Source organism: Polypterus senegalus, chromosome 4 (genome assembly GCF_016835505.1).
Source record: "Polypterus senegalus isolate Bchr_013 chromosome 4, ASM1683550v1, whole genome shotgun sequence".
In the NCBI taxonomy this organism is placed as follows: Eukaryota; Metazoa; Chordata; class Cladistia; order Polypteriformes; family Polypteridae; genus Polypterus; species Polypterus senegalus.
Window position 1 is genome coordinate 149,322,096 of NC_053157.1, and position 21,084 is coordinate 149,343,179.

The 21,084-nt window shown below is 36.3% G+C and overlaps 1 protein-coding gene across 1 annotated transcript in view; it reads left to right on the forward strand.

Annotated features, from left to right (window-relative positions):
* Window positions 1–21,084, forward strand: part of LOC120527721 (limbin-like) — a 220,501-nt gene that overhangs the window by 85,362 nt on the left and 114,055 nt on the right. The window contains exon 10 of the mRNA XM_039751471.1: window positions 13,970–14,294. Coding sequence (XP_039607405.1) covers window positions 13,970–14,294 — 325 coding nt within the window. The remainder of the gene's footprint in view (window positions 1–13,969; window positions 14,295–21,084) is intronic.

Sequence of the window (21,084 nt, forward strand, 5' to 3'; positions counted from 1 at the left end):
CCTGCACCAAATTAACATTATTCTGGACAAAATTTTTAATTACCTTCAGACAGCCTTGGACTCACAATCCCTCCTAACCCATTAACAGCTGTTTTTGGGGTTCTTCCAGAGGTGCTTAAAGTGGAAAAAGCAAACAAATTGTGATTGCATTCACTACACTTTTGGCACGCAGACTTATTCTGATAAACTGGAAGAACTCAGACTCTCCTCTTTTAAGTCAGTGGGAAACCGATGTGTTATATTATTTGAAATTGGAAAAATCAAATACTCAGTTAGAGGATCTGTACAGACTTTTTCAAAACATGGCAGGATCTAATCAGTAATATTTTAAAATAAGCTCATAAAGCACAGAGAATTTATTAATTTAGGTATGTTTACAAACCTTAAATTTCACGCTGTTTGGCTTGCTCTCTCTCTCAGGGGTGGGGATCGATCTGTTCTTAACTCAATTTTTCTTTTTGTAAAACTTGATTGCTTTGTATGGATTGCAATAAAATTAATAAAAAGAAAAAGAAAAAATTATTTTATCCATCCATCCATCATCCAACCCATTATATCCTAACTACAGGGTCACAGGGGTCTGCTAGAGCCAGTCCCAGCCAACACAGGGCGCAAGGTAGAAAACAAACCCCAGGCAGGGCTCCAGCTCACCGTAGTCAAATTATTTTATAAAAAACCATTAATGTGCTAAAGCAACACCAAAAGCTCTCACAGGCTGCAAAAATGAAAGTGGGGAAAAGTGAAACTTGTCATATTCTGCTTAAATATTTAGGTTACATTTCGTAAGGTTTCTATGTCAAGTTGACCCTCATGGACAGACACTTTCAAATCATGGTATATATTTTCTGTTGGTTTTGAGCTGTTGCCTTTGACTGCTACTTGGAAAATGTTAACTGTTTTATCTTGGGACACATCAGTGTTGCTTTGACCTTATATTTGGGGTCTTTGTCTTGCTTAAAGGTGAATCCTCTCCCAAACCTCAGTTTTAGCAGACTGAAACAAGACTCTCTTACAGCATTTTTCCTTCAGTTGGAAATAGATTCCCAGTTCCTGTTGATGAAATGCCACTATACAGTAATCCCTCGCTATATCGCGCGATTTTAAATGTAAGCATATCTAAATATATATCACAGATTTTTCGCTGGTTCGCGGATTTCTGCGGACAATGGGTCTTTTAATTTATGGTACATGCTTCCTCAGTTTGTTTGCCCAGTTGATTTCATACAACGGATGGCTTAAAAGCTACCCAATCAGAGCATGTATTACATATTAACTAAAACTCCTCAATGATATAAGATATGCTTCCCGTACAATGCTTGATTGTTTGCTTTTCTGTCTCTCTAACCCTCTCTGACATTCTCTGCGCCTGACGGAGGGGGTGTGAGCAGAGGGTCTGTTTGCACAGAAGCTGTTTGCTTATAAGATATCTAAAAAATGCCGGTTTATCGCGGTGCTTTGGCATACTTAAAAGCCCAAAAGCACATATTGATTTTTGAATTGTTTGCTTTTCTGTCGCGCGCTCTCTCTCTCTGACATTCTCTGCTCCTGACACGCATTCTTTGAAGAGGAAGATATGTTTGCATTCTTTTAATTGTGAGAAAGAACTGTCATCTCTCTCTTGTCATGGAGTACAGTTTAAACTTTTGACTAAAGGGTGTTATTTCACGTCTAGAGGGCTCTAATAATGTTAACAGTGTGGGAGAGTTTATAAGGGCTTAAAATATATAAATATAACCATACAAACATATGGTTTCTACTTGGCGGATTTTCATCTATCGCGGGGGGTTCTGGAACGAAACCCCCGCGATCGAGGAGGGATTACTGTACTTCACTTTAGGGATTACATCACTTGTGGCACAGGCAGTGTTAGCATTGAACCACATATAGTGCTATGAGATTTATCTGAAAGTTCAGTTTCAGTATCATTATTCCATAAGACTTTATCCCAAAAATATTTTCATTCCTTGGCTTCCTAGCAACCTCCAGATGAGGGTACATTTTCCCTTCTTGTGAGTAATAGTTTTTTCTTGCCATTTCTTTATTTTGGCCTTGTAGGCCAGTGTTATCTATACTAATAAAAGGCAAAGCCCTCACTCACTCACTCACTCACTCACTGACTCATCACTAATTTTCCAACTTCCCGTTCCTTACAGCTTCCTTACAAAAGTTGGGCAGGTTTCATTTCGAAATTCTACGCGTAATGGTCATAACTGGAAGCTGTTTTTCTCCATTTACTGTAATGGAGATGAGCTTGAACGCCGTGGGGGCGGAGTTTCGTGTGACATCATCACGCCTCCCACGTAATCACGCAGTACATAGAAAACCAGGAAGACCTCCAAAAAGCGCTGAAGAAAATATGCATTATATAATTGAGAAGGCAGCGAAACAATAAGAAGCGAGCGAGTGACATATACAACCATATTCATGAGTTCTGCTACTTCGGAAACAAAGCACGATGTAAACCTACACTTTAAATTAAGTTCATAGACAGGCTGCGCTGGCGTTTGTAATTTAGTGCCTGCCCATATAAGGCCGTCCGTCAGCGGCAATCCAATAGCAAACTCCACTAAATATTCACGGGTGAAGGACTGTGCTTATGCAGAGGAAGATGAGATGGTCAGGGTGGTGTTTGACACAAACTCAGCGAAACTGCGAGAGAAAGTTTTAAGTGCCAGGACTAAGGTAACATTAAATACAGCCATGGACATAGCACGAGATGGCACCAGCACAGCTGGGAACCTTCGATGCATGTACACCAAGCGGCTCACGTGAACTGGCGCAGTGCACAGATAAAAGCAACAGTTCCAAAGAGCTGAACAAAACCGAATTACACAATTGAAAAGGCGGCAAAAACTATGAAGCGTCTGATACATACAAGCATATTCATAAATCCAGCTACTGCGGAAACAAAGCACACGGTGGAAAAAGTCAATGTCCCGCTAAAGGAAGACAGTGTAAAAAACCGTGCATGCAGTGTGTCAGGTCTCAGATAAAGAAGAAGACGAGCTGTTTATTGATGCAGTAAGAAAGCGAATCGATGAATGAAACCTGTCATCTTTACAACGATTGACAAACACGGAATGTAACTTGAACACAACACATCCTACAAATACGAACCTGATTGAAAGAAATAATGATAATCAAATCCTTGATGACAGCAACACTCAGTAACACTCACAAAACAAATACTGTATATTGACAGTCATGTTACGTTATTTTTAAAATGTTCCCTTTTCTTTTCTAGCTTTTTAACACACTACTTCTCGCTGCGACGCTGGTATATATATATATGTATATATATATATCGATCTACATACTCGAATAATGGATACTTTATTCGCCATCAGTGATTGTTTTGGTAAAGCCATACTCCGTGTATTCATTAGATGAACGGTAAAAAGTAAGAGCGAGGGAGGATGACTTATTGAGGCATGCAGGCTGTAGTGCTTGCGTCAACTCTATCTGAATTGCGCGATCACATTTGAAAAAATATATCTTTTCAAGTTCTATTTAGTCCATATGTGTCAAACTCAAGGGCAGGGCCACATCCGCCCGCGTAATTATATCCGCCCCGAGATCATTTTATATACTGTATTATTGTTATTAATGGCCGGGTATATGAAGCGCTGGTAACACAATAAACTACAGATCCCATAATGCAGCGCTTCAGCTGCCTTGCCAACACTTACGCGTTAATCAAGTCTAGCTTATGATGCTGCAAGTTATTGCGAAGCTAGCTCACACGATGCTGAAGAGAAAAGTTGATTCTGAAAATAGAGCCTTTAAAAACCGATGGGAGGCTGAGTATATGTTTACTGAACCCGTGTGTCTCATTTGTGGAGCTAATGTGGCTGTAATTACAGAATTTAATCTAAGACGGCACTATGAGACAAAACATCAGGGTAACCTGAAAGACCTGAATGCATGCAGAAGAATTAAATAAGAATCTGACACTTCAGCGGACGTTTTACCCGTGCACAATCACAAAGTGATTTCAAGTGAAGCTGCTTTTATGGGAGACACAAATGCACCAGTGCAACTTGCCCCACTTTCCCTGTTGCCAAGTAATGTTGAACCAAGTCGTCACTACGGTGTTCCCAAATACACACTTTGCTGATAAACTGAGCGCACTGAGTTTGCACGGCGCTTTGGTGACTTTGAAGAACAAAAAAAGTCCGTCTACATGCGGCTCGAACCTTGTGCATGTTTGGTAGCACATATCTGTGTGAGAAGCTCTTCTCAGTGATAAAGACTAACAAAACAGCACACAGGAGTCGCCTCACTGATGAGCACCTGCAATCCATCCTGAGAATCTCCACAACACAGAACCTCACACCAAACAGAAACAAACTTGCTGCCAAAAAAAGATGCCAGGCGTCCAGCTCTAAAATGACATATGAGCAAAGACAACTGAATGATTTGATTTGTTATTGCTGAAAGGAACACATTTTATTTATATTTCCAGGTTTTGTTATGCAGCATGTTCATATTTGAATTTGTATAATTTTGACAGGATATATTTTTATGGAGAGCAAAATCTTTTGGGATATTTAAAATCTAAGTTTATTTTTTATATAAAATTACATAAGAGTAAAGAAATTTCAATGTTTGTTCTTTTAACGTTTACTTTATTTCTAACTTGTATAATTTAGACAGGATATATTTTTATGGAGAGCAAAATATTATAAGTTGTTTAAGGTTTGAGTTGATTTATTCAGAATAATATTCCTGTCTGTTTTACCATTCCTACCAAAGATATTTCTGTCGACTAAATAAAAATTCCTTCTATTTAAAATTTAAATAGAACTTGAACAAATCGATAGTTCATAATATCCACGCAGACTTGCACGTAAGAGCGGGAGTTATCCGTTTTAACAAGCAGCGTATTGCACTGATACGAAATAGCTGTGTGTGTATATATGTAGATATGTATGTATATGCATATATATGTTTATATGTGTGTTTGTATGTGTATATATATATATATATGTATTTGTGTGTATATATGTGTGTGTATATATGTATGTATGTGTGTATGTATATGTATGTGTATATATGTAGATATATATGTATGTATATATGTGTGTGTGTATATATATGTGTATATGTATAGATATGTATATATATATGTTTATGTGTGTGTGTGTAAATATATATATATATATATATATATATATATATATATATATATATATATATATGACAGCAACACTCATCACTCACAACAGTAACAAAACAATTACATTGACAATCATGTTACGTTATTTTCAAAATGTTTCCTTTTCTTTTTCATTGCTTCTTTAACACACTACTTCTCCGCTGCGAAGCGCGGGTATTTTGCTAGTATATAATATAAGGGACCATGACTGGATCCAAGTGGCTTTGCAAGGTCCTATAACATTAAAAATCAGAAGTTCTTTTTTGTTCTATTAAACTGATTTATGTTGGGGACACTAAGAAATAAAAAAAATATATACTTTAGCTATGCGAGTCAACATTTTTAGATCATTGTATTATTAAATTAAATACATATCAGCATAGGCATTCAAACCTATTGAATGCCCTTGCCCTTTTTTATTATTTTAAGAAAAATGTTAATGGCAGTATTTACAAAATAATACTTTTCACATTGCTTGACCTTTATCTCAAAGGAAAGAACACTTCTTATCTTTATTACACATGCTTTTTAAACAGTCTCATAAGAGTAATATTTAGAGATGCTATTCTTAAAATATATGTTTTACAGACTATGTTTCAAGGAAGTAAATGGCTCTGCATTATAGAATAATTGGTGACAGTGTTGGTGTGAGTGTACCCTGAACTGGCAACCCATTAATGACTTGCCCAAGAATTAGAATTAGGGACAGAGTTATGCTCTGAATAATAAATGACATTGTTTCAATAGGTCTATCTTGTATCTCTATTTATTTTAACCTTTTCACAAGAAATATTTAGGCCAGGAAATTGTAAACAGTACTTGATATGGTGCCATTATGCTGCCCTTTAAAATAATAAAGTAAAGTACAGTGATCCCTTGCTATATCACGCTTCGACTTTCGCGGCTTCACTCTATCGCGCTATCGCTCTATCGTGCGATTTTTTTCTCACACACGCTTATGTCACTACGCATGCGCTTTCTGAGAACTTTTATCTAAGTCCTACGATGGCTCCTAAACGTGCTGCTTTTTCCAAGCCTTCTGACAATAAAACTAAGCACCGGAGGAAGATGCTTACTATCCAGGAGAAGGTGAAACTCTTGGATATGATTAAAGATGGTAATACCCTACAAAAGCCTCCTCACGCATATGAAAAGACAGCGCCAGCAACTGCCTATCAAGATGTTCTTCAGCCGCGCACCCAGACACCCACTGCCTAGTACTTCTTCACTGAAGACAACAACACACCTGCTGAAGATACTGCACCACCTCTGAAGACTCTCCTACTGAGGTCGTACCTTCATAGGTTAGTGGTTGTGTGCAATTAAATGTACAGTACAATAATCTACTGTAAAAAAGCGTTCGGGATTGTCCTTCCGTCCCGTGAGTGCAAAGCGTAACGGTATTCTGCTTATTACAGACTTACTACTTGCGGCTTGAGGTACGAAGCGACGCGATGTGAGCAGAGTTCTGGTGCTCTCATCGTTCCCTTGCTTTTGTGCGCGATGCGCTGGATAAATAGACAAAATTATGTCTCTGGAAATAATTAATGTTGATAATTAATGTTAATGTTGATGAGTACAAATGCCTCACCGCGTAGTAAATATCAAGGAAGATGGTGCTTGCTTATTCTCATCTATAGCTTATTTAGTGCATGAAACTCTGTCTTTACCGGTACAGATTCGGGCTGACATTGTACGACTTTGGACAGGCACTTGAGAGGATAAAAAAAAAGATGTCATGAATGGGCACTTTGATGTTCTCATTCCCTACACTTACATGCCTGATGTACACATGGAGCGCACAAAAATTGAGGATAAAAGTCAGTCGCCTTAAAAGGCGAGTGCGCCTTGTAATATGATATTTGTAACGTCTAATATGTCTTATTTTCTCTTATTTTGTCTAATATATTGGGTAATATGAGTGTAATGGTGACTAAAGGGTGTCGTTTCATATCTAGAGGGCTCTAATAATGTTAAAAAACGTATTTAGAAGGTCGTAAACAGGTTTTCTATACTCTAACTGCGAAAATATTCGAATTATAAATAAAGAATCCTACTTCGCGAAAATTCATTTATCACGGTAGAGTCTGGAACGGATTAACCATGATAAAAGAGGGTTCACTGTAAATAGAAATTGTAGTGCATGAAACATACTAGGTTAGTACACTTTAAACCTTTGACATAATAGTACTATTTTTAAACCCAATATTCTCATCTTCATAGACCGATACTCTTCACAGTATGGATGGAGAATGAGCAGCTTTATAGCTTTTCTCAGAGTAGTATGATTGAGAACCAAAAAAACTAAGAAACTGTAGTCTAAATACTACAGTATTTTCAACATTAGTAGTTTTCATCACTAATTACTTGCCAGCAGTTTTGAGTGTTGTGGAATCTGTTATCACTAACTTTGCTGTAAGTTCTATAGGTCATTATAAAGGATTCTTCAGTTAGTGGTAAGTGTTTCTAAAGGAGTACCAAGTCGCATCTTAGTAGGAATGTGGCATCACAAAGTGTAAAAAAAAAATGCCTCTCTCACTATTATGTTAAAGCTTACTTTTCAAATCAAAATAACCCTCAAATGGAATTGGAAAAAAGAAGGCACTTCCCAAAGTTTGAAAAACACTGATATGTAATATATTTTTCAAGAAAGATAATCAGTATAATCTCTCTATATATAAAATCCAACATCTTGTCTATCTGACTGTCTGTCTGTTTGCTTGCTTTTCACGAGAGAACTACTTAATGGATTTAGGTTTCTATTATTTCCTTCAACATTCTGGTTGATTTTGTGATTTTTCTTATTATGCTAAGTATCATAGTTCACTTGCGTTACCGATTTATTTACACGAATCTGAGAGACACGCAGCGGGCCTAGGGGAAGGGGGCAGGGCCCTCCTCACTCACGTGCCTGCCTCGGGGTGTTCCTTACCTCTGCTTAGCTAGCAAACGAGAGAACTACTTAGTGGATTTAGATTGTTTTTTTCTTTTATTTGCTTGAACAAAACCTGAAATTTGAGAGAATGGTGCATGTAGAGAAGTGGGTATCTGCTAAGAAAAGGCATTTCAGTATATCAATATTCAGCAGTAAAAAAAATACTCCTTTAAAAGAAAAAGTAAATACACTCAAAATGTCAAAAATGCTTTGTCTGATTTGATTGAAATTTGGCGACATTATAAAGAAAAGAAAATTAGCCAACACATGTTATTTTGTTTGTTGATATTTTTCAGTAATAATTTTGTAGTGAGTGGTCTATTTTAAGGCAACTTTTTTTTTTTTTTTTTTTTCCTTTTGCCTTCGCGCAGCCGGGCTGCGAATTGAAAGTGGCCAGCACAACAACTCCACTTGCCACAGCATTGGCAGATAAAGGAAAACAAACGGGATGATAGGTGGCATGACCTGTGAAGTGAAAGAAGGAAGTTTCACCAAAGCTAAATTAAGATGTGGTTGTGCACTCTAGATGGGCATTACACCTTGAGTTCAGCTGCCAAGGAGAGAGAGGAAAACACTGGAGGAGTTGGATACTTCTCGCTCAAAACAAAAAGCCACAACTGACGGAGCTAGCGTAGCTCAGAAGAGAAGGGGACGCTGTGCACATGCATAACACCAAAGGGGATTTAGCCCCTCTTCTGATTTTTTTATACCCTAAACTGCACACACACAAATCCAACCAAAATGTCTGGCACATGCAGAACATTGTTTTATGGTTCAAGGTTTTTAGTTTGTCTCATGCCAATCTAAATTGCACATAGATTTTCAAGTTTGCCTCTTTTTGTTCCAAAAAATCCCAGTTACCAGTTTACCCAGTTGTAAATAATCCACCACCTTTATTTTACTCCTAGAAAATGTTTTACTTTGGGTTCAACATGAGGTGCTTTCTTTCTTGCTTCTTGTCTTTTTCCTATACATTCATACCACAGCATTTCCTCCTTTTGCATATGTCCAATATTTCATTGTCTCTTTTTTTTAAAAAAAGCTTTTTTCCTTAGGTACCATTTCAACCAAACTTTTAATTGCCTCTAGTTGCAAACCTCCTAACTACTTGTCATTATAATATTGGTGTTTTTCCTTTTTTAATCTGACTTTACTTGAGGCCTTGGCTACACAAATTAATAATTAATCTACTTCAACCTTTAACTTGTGGGAAAATATAACCACATTGATCAAAAATAAATTAATTTTCGTTTCCTAATATTCACAAAATTTTTAATGGACTGGAATGGGATTGATGGATTTGGGGGGTTTAGATGAGTAGTTTTGTGATTTTTGTTTTTTGTTTTTTGGTATTCTTATTGTATTCTGTGTTGGATTATTTTTCAATTAAAAATTAATCACAAACAAGAACACTTTTAGTCTTGACTTTGAAATAAGGAGCTTACAATTTCTCCCACAGCAAACACTTATGTCTGCACCAGAAGTATTACGGAATAGGTTTTCTGATGTCTAAACAATGCATTTATGGACGAAGTCTCTCATTATAATCAAATCATGTAATGTAATTATTCTTTTTAGCTGTCTGTCAGCTGAGACTTGTGGAGTGGTAAAGCAGTTAACTCACTAAATAACACAATATTACTATGATGGCATATACTGTATGTATCTATTACGTGGGTGTTTTGATAATTGCATGCTTCTAAAGAACTGTGAATTTGTGAAGGTTAATTTAACATTTTTTTTCTCCACAAGCATGTTAAAATATTGCTTGGGCTGATGTCAGTTACAGTATTTATAATAGAATTCACTTGAGTAAAATGAACTGATGTTACTAAACCACAATGTGAGATTCAGTAAATTTCTTTGAGTTTATTTTTTTATAGAAATGTTCTTAGTATTCCCAGCAGGCATATTATAAGAGCAAACTTCAAATTTTATATACAGTACAGGTTAAAGTATATATATTTTTCATTTCATTTAAATCATGAGGTCTTAGGTGAGAAATCCACAAAATATTACTGAAGAAAACTGACAATTATGAGTAGGTTGAGCTCTATTATCACTTTGCATACCTCCCAGAATTCTACAGTAAGTATTTTCCAAAGGGGCACCAGTTCACATTACTAGAAAATGTAGGAGTACAAACTAAAATTTAGTTTTAAATAAGTTAATATGCAATTTGTTTATTTTTATGTGACTGTCTGCTTGATAGCATATTTCTATTTTCATACATTTTAGAAATATTTACTTACTAGAGCTACACAGACTACAGTATATATCTGTGTAATCACATCTCTTTTCATTAGCATTTCAGTAAACATAATGTTATTGTCTCTGCTTCAGTATATATGGCATACATTTTCACCACAATCTGCAGCAATCCCAGTTGTGCTTTACTCTCCTTTTTTATTGCATGAAAACTTCTACAACTGATGTGTTTACTGTGGTGGATTGAAAGTATTTGGTAGCAGCGTCAGCCACTTCAGGGTCTCCAACAGCACAAATTATTCTTGTCAGTCTCATTATCGAATTTACTAAAACACCTTTTCATGGTGGTCATTGGATTAATTCAAGGCTAGATAGTTGAATTGTTTTAACATAGTAATTTAGTAATTCTTATTACTGTAACCTTGCAAAACAATGTAAAGTCTGACTTCCAATTTTTCATTATAAGTTTTAATATTTGGTTATGCATTATTTAGTTTGAATTTTCATCTGGAGGTTTTGGTTCCTTTACACAAATGAAAGGAACACATGTAGATTTAATCTTTCATTATCCATGTATGATTGTGGTTATGTGCAAGTTTAGATATTTTCTTGTCACCTGTGCTACCACAACAGGCCATTGCTTCCCACACCTGGGTTAAATTTTATTTTAAAAACTAAGGTTTATTTCACCTGGGTGCAAAAAGAAATTACTCCCATCTATTTTTTAATTATTTTAAGAAAACACATCTTTTTTATGTATACTATATGACAACTCTATAGCATATAAATAAAGAAGGTATATTTGAGTACAGTACAGTAACCAACTTAAGTACCAATTATATAATAAAACAAATTTTGATTTCATCACTTATTAATGCATACATTGAAGTTAGCCCACTTTAAGACACGCAGTGTGATTCCAGAGCTGTGGAGTCAGAAACAATTATTGGGATACTGCACTGAATAAATAGTTGTAATTTAATGTGTTAAAATTTCCAATTTCATATATTATTCAAATAAACTTTTTTTCTTTTACGCTTTCAATAAAAAATTACCTATTTTTAAATTTTGTAAGATTTTTGTTTTGTTTAATGTTGCTCATTGTTTCTAAGTTCTTTAATAAATAACTAGGGGGCTCCAGCCCTGCTTGCTTCACTCGCCCACCCCCGGGTTTGGTTTACCAGATATACAATTTAAAGAGATTGTTATTTTCATGGGAATTGTTACATAGGAACTATTTTCACTTTTACTTTAAAACTTTTATAAAAACCATACTTGTCCTTTATTTCCGGCCCCAGGCGTGGTTAAATCTCTTTCTTGCAGGACGTATAACGCTGCTCGCATTGTGAAGGGGCGGCGGCTGAACGCACACTAAGAGAAGCAGTTGGATCATCTGCTGGCTTGTTGCTGGCAAACTGCGTGTTCTGCTTGTCGCTTGTCGTTGTTTTAAGAGCTGAGAGCACATGAAGTATGTCTACCAAAAGTATTCCAACAACTACTAGGTTAAATGTCAGTGAACTTGTTTTAAATGTTGTCTCACTGCCTTGTCTTGTGTGATGTTAAAGGGTCTCTTGCGGGACGTCAAATTGTCTTCAGAGAAGATTACGTCTCGCCTCCCTAGTCTTCCTCCCAAGATTTTTTTTTATAATAGAGAGATATAAAAAAGCCACAGTGGCTACAGACTTTAAACCCAAACTTTACCAAGTTAGGGTGCTAAAAGGTAGCCTCATGATTCATGTCAGCAGTGGTAAAATGCTTTATATCTTGTAAAATGTGTAGTTACAGTCAACATAATAAATACAGTGCTGTTCAGAAGTTTGGGCTCACCCTGAGATATTCATGTTTTTGATAGAAATTCATATCTTTTTTACTTAGATACCATTAAATTAATTTGAAAATATAGCCAAGGCGTTACTAGTATGTATAATGCCATTACTGAATGGTATGGCTGATTTTTAATTTAATATTCACATTAAAACATCAATTCTGTAGTTTGAGGAGCAAATTCTTTACTGGTCCTCAGTTGCAGGGCCATATTGACAGTATTATAGGCCCCCGGGTAAAGCAGTGCACTGGGGTCCTTACCTACACAACCACTCAGCAAGTCACAACATACATAGATTAGTACGGGGCCCCTATGCTCGTGGGGCCCCCTGGCAACTGCCCAGTGTGCCCATGCGTTAAGATGGCCCTGCTCAGTTGACCTGTTCTTTAAATACATGCCAAATACCACTGTTATCTGAAGATTTGAAAATATGGTTCTGGAATGATGGCTTTATAGTTTCAAACAGAAAGCCATATGTGAAACAGGCAAATAAAAAGAAAACGTTAACATGTGCAAAAGAATACAGGCATTAGATAGAAGATAACTGGAAACATGTATTATGCTCAGCATCTCTGAGTTGTATTTTTTCTGTTGCTGACGACACTGTTGTTTGGTATATAGTGAAGAAGACAATTGAGAACCTGTAAGGCTTTCATTTCTCAAACTACACACTCTGATGTCTTTATCCTTTTATGCAGTTGCCCATCTGAGCCTTCCTCTTTGTTTTCTATCCTGGTTAAATCCAGTTCACATACTTCTCTCAAGTAATAGACATATTTATACAAAGTTTCTTGGCAATCTGTCATATGGAATAACCTTTCAGCAAAAAAAAACAATAGAGTGAAATGTTTATTGAGAAAGCTGTTTTTTATTTTGGCCATTTTTTAACATAGAACTGAACTTTAGGAATGCCAGTACTGTACAGGATAACAGGTTTTAGTGGTGCTAATGCAGCTATAAATGTTTCTCTAATAACCAATTATCACTAATACATGACTAATTAAGGATAATTTATGGGAGTTTACCAAAAGGACACTGAAAGAATTACTGCCATATGTGGATAATAAATTAAAATTAGAATTTTTCAAGCAGCAATAACCTTTATACACCCCAGTAATGCCTTGGCTATATCTGTATTTAATTTAGTTATTACTTGATAAAAGGTATCAGTTCTATCAAAAACATGAAAATTTCTGGGTGAGTCCCAAACATTTGACCCTTACTGTATATTGGCCTAAATTACAAATAGAGGCATCAAAGTTTTTTTGTACTGACTCCACTGTCTTGCGTGCTACTCTACATTACTTTCTCTGTTCTTTTTCACAAACATGCTTCCTCAGCTGTACAAAACTCTCTAAACAAAACTAAAGTGAAAAACCTGAGTCATGGGGATATGTTCACAACATTAATTTATTTATCCAGTTTGTTATCTGCTTATTCAGTTCATGGTCGCACTCAGTCAGGTAGGAATCAGTTCTGGACAGATGGCCAGTCTGTTGCAGAGCACACTTGTGCACATATACACTAACTCATGCTGAACCAATTTATATTTGGCAATTAACCTAACATGCATGTCATTGAGATATGCAAGAAAAATATACTGCACTAAGACTGTTATAATTTCGAAGTACCTAGATAATCGCAATTGCAATTATATAGTTTATTAATTATGCATCTAACAGAAGTTCAGCTTGAGCTTTCTGTTGCAAAGAATATTACAAACGTTTGTTTAGGTGGCTTTATTCGTGTTGTACAGAACTTTATCCTGTATTGTCATAGTTTAGTATAACGGTTACCATTATTGCTTTGTTAATTTGTGTCTTTTATTTTATCTGTTTTGCAGTTTGGATATGTCAAGTTTGCTGCACACATCTGCTAAACTTGAAAGCTATCGAGTTCTGATTTATAAAGATCTCATTGCAAAATTGCTGAGAAACCTAAAAATTACAAGTGAATTTTCACCAGCAGCAGAAAAAAGGCTTAAAAGTGTTTTAAATGGACAGTTAATGGGAATGGAGGGTAAACTGAAAGAGGAACACGTTGCAAGGATGGCTGCCTTAGCTGCAGAATTTAATTTGGAAACTCGAGAAGAAATGGAAAGAGAGCACAGGAAGGTGGCCAGAGAAAAGGAGAAAGCAGAACAGCTCTTTAAACACATGAATCAGCAGGTATGTACTGATTTTTTTTTGTCTCCTTCACTTTAACACAATGTTTTCATATATGACACTCTTTACTGAAGACAGATTCAAGTAGCTTATTGTATATATTTTAAATGTATAAATATAAAATAGTATTAAAAATCACATCATTGTGCAAGACCTACATAAGTAACATACAGTGGTGTGAACAACTATTTGCCCCCTTCCTTGATTTCTTATTCTTTTGCATGTTTGTCACACAAAATGTTTCTGATCATCAAACACATTTAACCATTAGTCAAATATAACACAAGTAAACACAAAATGCAGTATTTAAATGATGGTTTTTATTATTTAGGAGAAAAAATCCAAACCTACATGGCCCTGTGTGAAAAAGTAATTGCCCCCTTGTTAAAAAATAACCTAACTGTGGTGTATCACACCTAAGTTCAATTTCCGTAGCCACCCCCAGGCCTGATTACTGCCACACCTGTTTCAATCAAGAAATCATTTAAATAGGAGCTACCTGTCACAGAGAAGTAGACCAAAAGTACCTCAAAAGCTAGACATCATGCCAAGATCCAAAGAAATTCAGGAACAAATGAGAACAGAAGTAATTGAGATCTATCAATCTGGTAATTGTTATAAAGCCATTTCTAAAGCTTTGGGACTCCAGCAAACCACAGTGAGAGCCATTATCCACAAATGGCAAAAACATGGAACAGTGGTGAACCTTCCCAGGAGTGGCCGGCCGACCAAAATTACCCCAAGAGCGCAGAGATGACTCATCTGAGAGGTCACAAAAGACCCCAGGACAACGTCTAAAGAACTGCAGGCCTCACTTGCCTCAATTAAGGTCAGTGTTCACGACTCCACCGTAAGAAAGAGACTGGGCAAAAACGGCCTGCATGGCAGATTTCCAAGATGCAAACCACTGTTAAGCAAAAAGAACATTAGGGCTCGTCTCAATTTTGCTAAGAAACATCTCAATGATTGCCAAGACTTTTGGGAAAATACCTTGTGGACTGATGAGACAAAAGTTGAACTTATTGGAAGGCAAATGTCCTGTTACATCTGGCGTAAAAGAAACACAGCATTTCAGAAAAAGAACATCATACCAACAGTAAAATATGGTGGTGGTAGTGTGATGGTCTGGGGTTGTTTTGCTGCTTCAGAACCTGGAAGGCTTGCTGTGATAGATGGAACCATGAATTCTACTGTCTACCAAAAAATCCTGAAGGAGAATGTCCGGCCATCTGTTCGTCAACTCAAGCTGAAGCGATCTTGGGTGCTGCAACAGGACAATGACCCAAAACACACCAGCAAATCCACCTCTGAATGGCTAAAGAAAAACAAAATGAAGACTTTGGAGTGGCCTAGTCAAAGTCCTGACCTGAATCCAATTGAGATGCTATGGCATGACCTTAAAAAGGTGGTTCATGCTAGAAAACCCTCAAATAAAGCTGAATTACAACAATTCTGCAAAGATGAGTGGGCCAAAATTCCTCCAGAGCGCTGTAAAAGACTCATTGCAAGTTATCGCAAACGCTTGATTGCAGTTATTGCTGCTAAGGGTGGCCCAACCAGTTATTAGGTTCAAGGGGCAATTACTTTTTCACACAGGGCCATGTAGGTTTGGATTTTTTTTCTCCCTAAATAATAAAAACCATCATTTAAAAATTGCATTTTGTGTTTACTTGTGTTATATTTGACTAATGGTTAAATGTGTTTGATGATCAGAAACATTTTGTGTGACAAACATGCAAAAGAATAAGAAATCAGGAAGGGGGCAAATAGTTTTTCACACCACTGTATGTTTAAATGAACAACTCAATAACCCCTGGTAAAATTTTATTGAAATATGACATAATGTAATAGACTTTTTTACTCACAGAAGATTAGGCAAATAGAAGATTTAGACAATAAAAATGGAGGAGAGAAAAACAAACCCCTTTTTGCAAGATGCCTAGAGAAAAACCTAATTTCCACAGTCCTTTGAAATAGGAAAAACTACATAATTTATGCCCACTGGCCATCCAGGAAAATTCTACAATTTGATATGACTGAAGTCCATAAACAAGGGCATGTAATTCCACAGGGAGGGTATTGAAAGAAATACATCATGGAAGGGAGTTCTTCACAGATGGTGGAAATATTTGTCAGATTTTTTCAGCAAGTCACTTAAGGGTTCCCTAAACTACTGATGTGATTCTTACGCCTGGATTTAAATGGTGATACCAATGGATCACCCCTTATACTAGTAGACAGTTTACTAAAATGTTTAAAGGGGCACATTTTAGGTAAGGGCTCTACTACTCAAGGAATTCTTATACTGTATTACACTGCAATTGTCTTTAGACAGGAATCTTATAGTTGTTGTGTATGCTCTAAAATCAACACATCATCATTTTGTATTTGGGGCAGCATGATGGTGAAGTGGTTAGTGCTGTTACCTCACAGATGTAGGCTGCTGGGTTTATATCCCTCCCCCTGTCTTTGTCTGTGTAAAGTTATTTTGTTTTCCCAGTGAAGTGTGAGTTTCTGTGGGTGCAATTGTAAGTTAACTTTGGGGGTTTGTGCATGAGTGGACCCATCGAGAACTGTCTTGCACCTAAATCTTTTAGAGTTGGATCTGCCACCCTGTGACTTTGCATTAAGGAGTTAGAAATTGTCATGTTTACAACCTTTGCAATGCAGTGGGGGTTCATGAACATTTATTGTACACCTTTATATTTAGAAGAAAGTTTTCATAGTTTCCCTCTAAACTTAATGAACCTTACATATTTAAACATTCTCAGTTCAAGTAATGACCCTTCAGACAGCATTTTGAATTAAATGGAGGAAGGCAACAGATCAGTTGCAACAGCCTTTGAGTAAAACATTCCCATACTTGAGTCTTCTTGACATAAATACTGTACAGAAATTAACTTATCTGTATCCTGCACACAGAAAAGAATGCCTTCATTTTATTGTATTTCTTAGCTAGAAAAACATGTTCTTGGGTTTTGCAGTAATATGGATACTAAAGGATAGATTGGTTTGAAAAGTAACACCTACTGTAAAGCGCATGCAGGTTAAGGAAACCTAATGTTCATGCTCTGTGAGTTAATAGTTGACATTATCTTGTTACCGTCTGCATAATTTCTTCCTGCTAATAGAATTTCTAAAGTTAAGTATTAGTAATTGTCACTGTTTAAATGTTTTAATTCACTGAAGTAATCACGGAGACAGTTGGAAAAACCTCTTAGTGAAAGTGAAATTTGTTACAGATACACAACAAATTTACAGGAATGAAGATAACACTATGCAACATGTAAAAACAAACCATAAAATTATTTAGAAGTTTTTATTTAAATCTGGGATGTAGGTATTTTCTGTTGTCAACTTAAAATGTGTGATGCAGTAATCAAGTATGTGCTCACTTTCCCAGTAGCAATATAATAGGTTACTGTATCTTAAACAGTTTCAATTATGTTCTTGCAATAATAATTATTGATTACTTTTTAAAATTGTAAAAAATGACAGCTTTGATTACGATTTAGGTCCAAAACACACGATATATTCTCAAAGGGACAAAAACTCCAGAAAACGTTTCATAACTTGAGACCACCTAAGTAATTTATTTTCACTTATATTGCTCATATTAGACGTAATTTGTTTCTGTCGGCGATAACCATGCTACTGCATGAAACACGGAAGTGTTAGCTTTCGAAAGACACCTAAGTTGGCCAATTACGACGGGTCTGGGGTTGACTGGCACCTCGTATAGCCAACCAGTGTCACAGAAAGCTTGCAGGGTGACGTATAGCTCTGAACGCTGGTAGAATCTACCAGTTTGATTGGACACTGTGACTGACACTCAAAACTTACAGCCAATGAGGAGCCGAGCATTTTGATATGTAACTTGCTATACTAACTTGTAAAAAAAACGATCGGGGCTGCGTGAAGGTGGCATTTGTGCCAGTCTGCAGAGTTGGTGCGTGGTTGTTTATTGTGATTTCGCCAAGTTTTTTCGCAGTTTAAATGTGAATAAAAGTATAAGTTTAAACGTAAATAAACGCTCGATTAAATAATAGATGCATGTACGCGTTGCAAAAGTATTCAACCGGCAACCGCGAGGTATAATGGGAGAGAGCGACGTGCCACGCCCTTGTGCTTTCTGCTTGCTAGTGATTGCTGCCATCGAGTGTCACATGGAAAAACGCTGAGATGTGTTGTAACAGTTTGTAAAAGAAATATATATAGTTTGTGTGCATTTTATAAAAAAAAAAAATAAAAAATATAAATATATTTTTGGCCCATAACTTGTATTGACTATTTTTACATAGAAATGTGTATTTTTGATTGTTTTTATTATGGAACATGAATTTCCATAACTAATAGAGTGACACTGTGTGTAGATATAGATTCCTTTAGGTGTAAGCTTTCAGTAGAGCCCTTATTGATATATGTGGGTTGAAGCATTCAAAAGTTATTACACTTTTCCATATGTTCCAAAATGTGGATAATGGTCCCTCTAAAAAGCCCCTGGGCATGCCCACATAAAAACTGGTGTAAAAAATGTCATTTTTACAGGTATTCTTTTCAAAATAATGAAATTTGAGTAGTCCGCAAGTTATTCTGTTGGTACATAGTGTGTTTCTGTCCCCACCTACCTACTGCAGCTTTATTTTCCTTTATTTTCATAAAAAACTTAGGCGAGAACAAAAATTCATTTTTGTGAGTTCTAATGTGCATAACTTTTGATCAGTCACACCTACAGTGATTCTGACTACTAAGGGTGAAGCTAGAGAATGTTACCTTTACAAAGAGACCAAACATGTGTTTATACTCCAGATAGTTCAATAACAGCAATGATTCTAATTTGGAGAGGTCGAATTACAAGCGATTTAGCAAAAATGACCCCGAATGATAAGGGGTTAACAGAATAAGCACCTCAGGCCTGGGTGTAGAATATAGACATACTAGCTAAAATACCTGGCATTGCCTGGGAGGAAATAAGTGTTTTTTTTTTTTTTTTTAATTGAGAAAGATATAATTAACTAGCAGAATACCCGCGCTTCGCAGCGGAGAAGTAGTGTGTTAAAGAAGGTACTGAAAAGAAAAGGAAACATTTTAAAAATAATGTAACATGATTGTCAAAGTAATTGTTTTGTGTATTTGGTGGCAGCGTCACAAAGTTATTTTCGTCTAGCTGCATCAGAAAATGTACCACCACGCCTGACACGCCTCTTTTACTGTTTTCTCACAGCTTGGATTGCTGCTGTCATATATACACACACACACACACATACATATATATATATATATATATATACACACATACATATCTTCATATCTACATATCTATATACATATCTAGATATACACATATATACATATATATATATATATATATACATATACATACATCTATATATACACACACATACATACATACACACACACAAATTATATATATGTGTGTATGTATGTATGTGTGTGTGTGTGTGTGTATATATATATATATATATATATATATATATATATATATATATATAATCTAGATAGGGGTGTGTGTGTGTGTATATATATATATATATACACATACATACATATATATATACACATACAAATACTTGTGTGTATGTTTGTATGTGTCTATATGTGTGTGTATAGCTTTGGTCACTGAGTGCAAGGGAAAAATAATAAAATATAGTCTAATACGTTTTAAGAAGTATAGGTACATTGAGCACTACTGGAGTGGTTGCGGGTAAACTACATTTTAAAGACTGTGTAACACAACAGGTAAGTAACTAACAGCAGCTAAAATGTATATGGATCATCTCTCGGTAGTAGATCCCTTTTGAAAGGCGCTACACGACGGCTGTGGTATAGAAATTACATTTTCTATGTGAACGTTCAAATTTGTGCCTCTGGTAATGTGCCTTACCGGCAATTAAAGAAAATTATTTTTGTGTCCTCTGCAGTGTTAAGAGAGAAAGGCTTTGGTTTGGGATAAAAGGAAAAAAGGTGTAAAGAAAGGAAAGTTGCCTTTTTCTTTTATATAGTATAGAGTGATGTGTTCGCTGACGTTATGATCACCTTTTGGGGACAGTCGCGGTGGGTCTTGTGTAGACTGGTGAGACATCCCCGCCATTAATCGGTTGTGATGGCACTGTCAGTCCTCCACTGTGTGCGTGTCTTCATAATCCGAGCTGAGGACCTCATAATCGTATACGTGCAAAAGAAAGTGTGAATCGCCTTAATATTATTTTGCCGTGGTGTAGAAAAGGGGTCCCGTGTTTGCACTTGTCTGGGCTATAGCGCAGGGGGAGGATGAAAAAAATTAAAAGTGCTCACTTTGACTTAAGGCAGAAGCGCAGTCAGCGTCTCAAAGGCCGGCACAGCTATGCACGCGCTGGCTGCTCGACTTTTGCTGGGCAGGAGACCCCAGTTTTTGTACACGTTCATGATATCAAAAGTCTCAGCGCTCTTTGGAGGTCATTCATATATTATATATATAGCAAAATACCCGCGCCTTGCAGCGGAGAAGTAGTGTGTTAAAGAAGTAATGAAAAAGAAAAGGAAACATTTTAATAATAACGTAACATGATTGACATTGTAATGAGTGTTACTGTCATATATATGCCGGTTTGCTCTTACTTTTTTACCGTTCATTTAATCATGGCTAGTGGCGGAAAAATTATAAAATGGAAGGAGGATGGCTTTACCAAAACAATTATTGATGGCTTAATCGTTTATTCATAAAGCTTGAATTGGTGATCTGTTTTTCTGTGTTAACCTCATATTTTTTCATACTTCTTCTCAAACTAAGGTG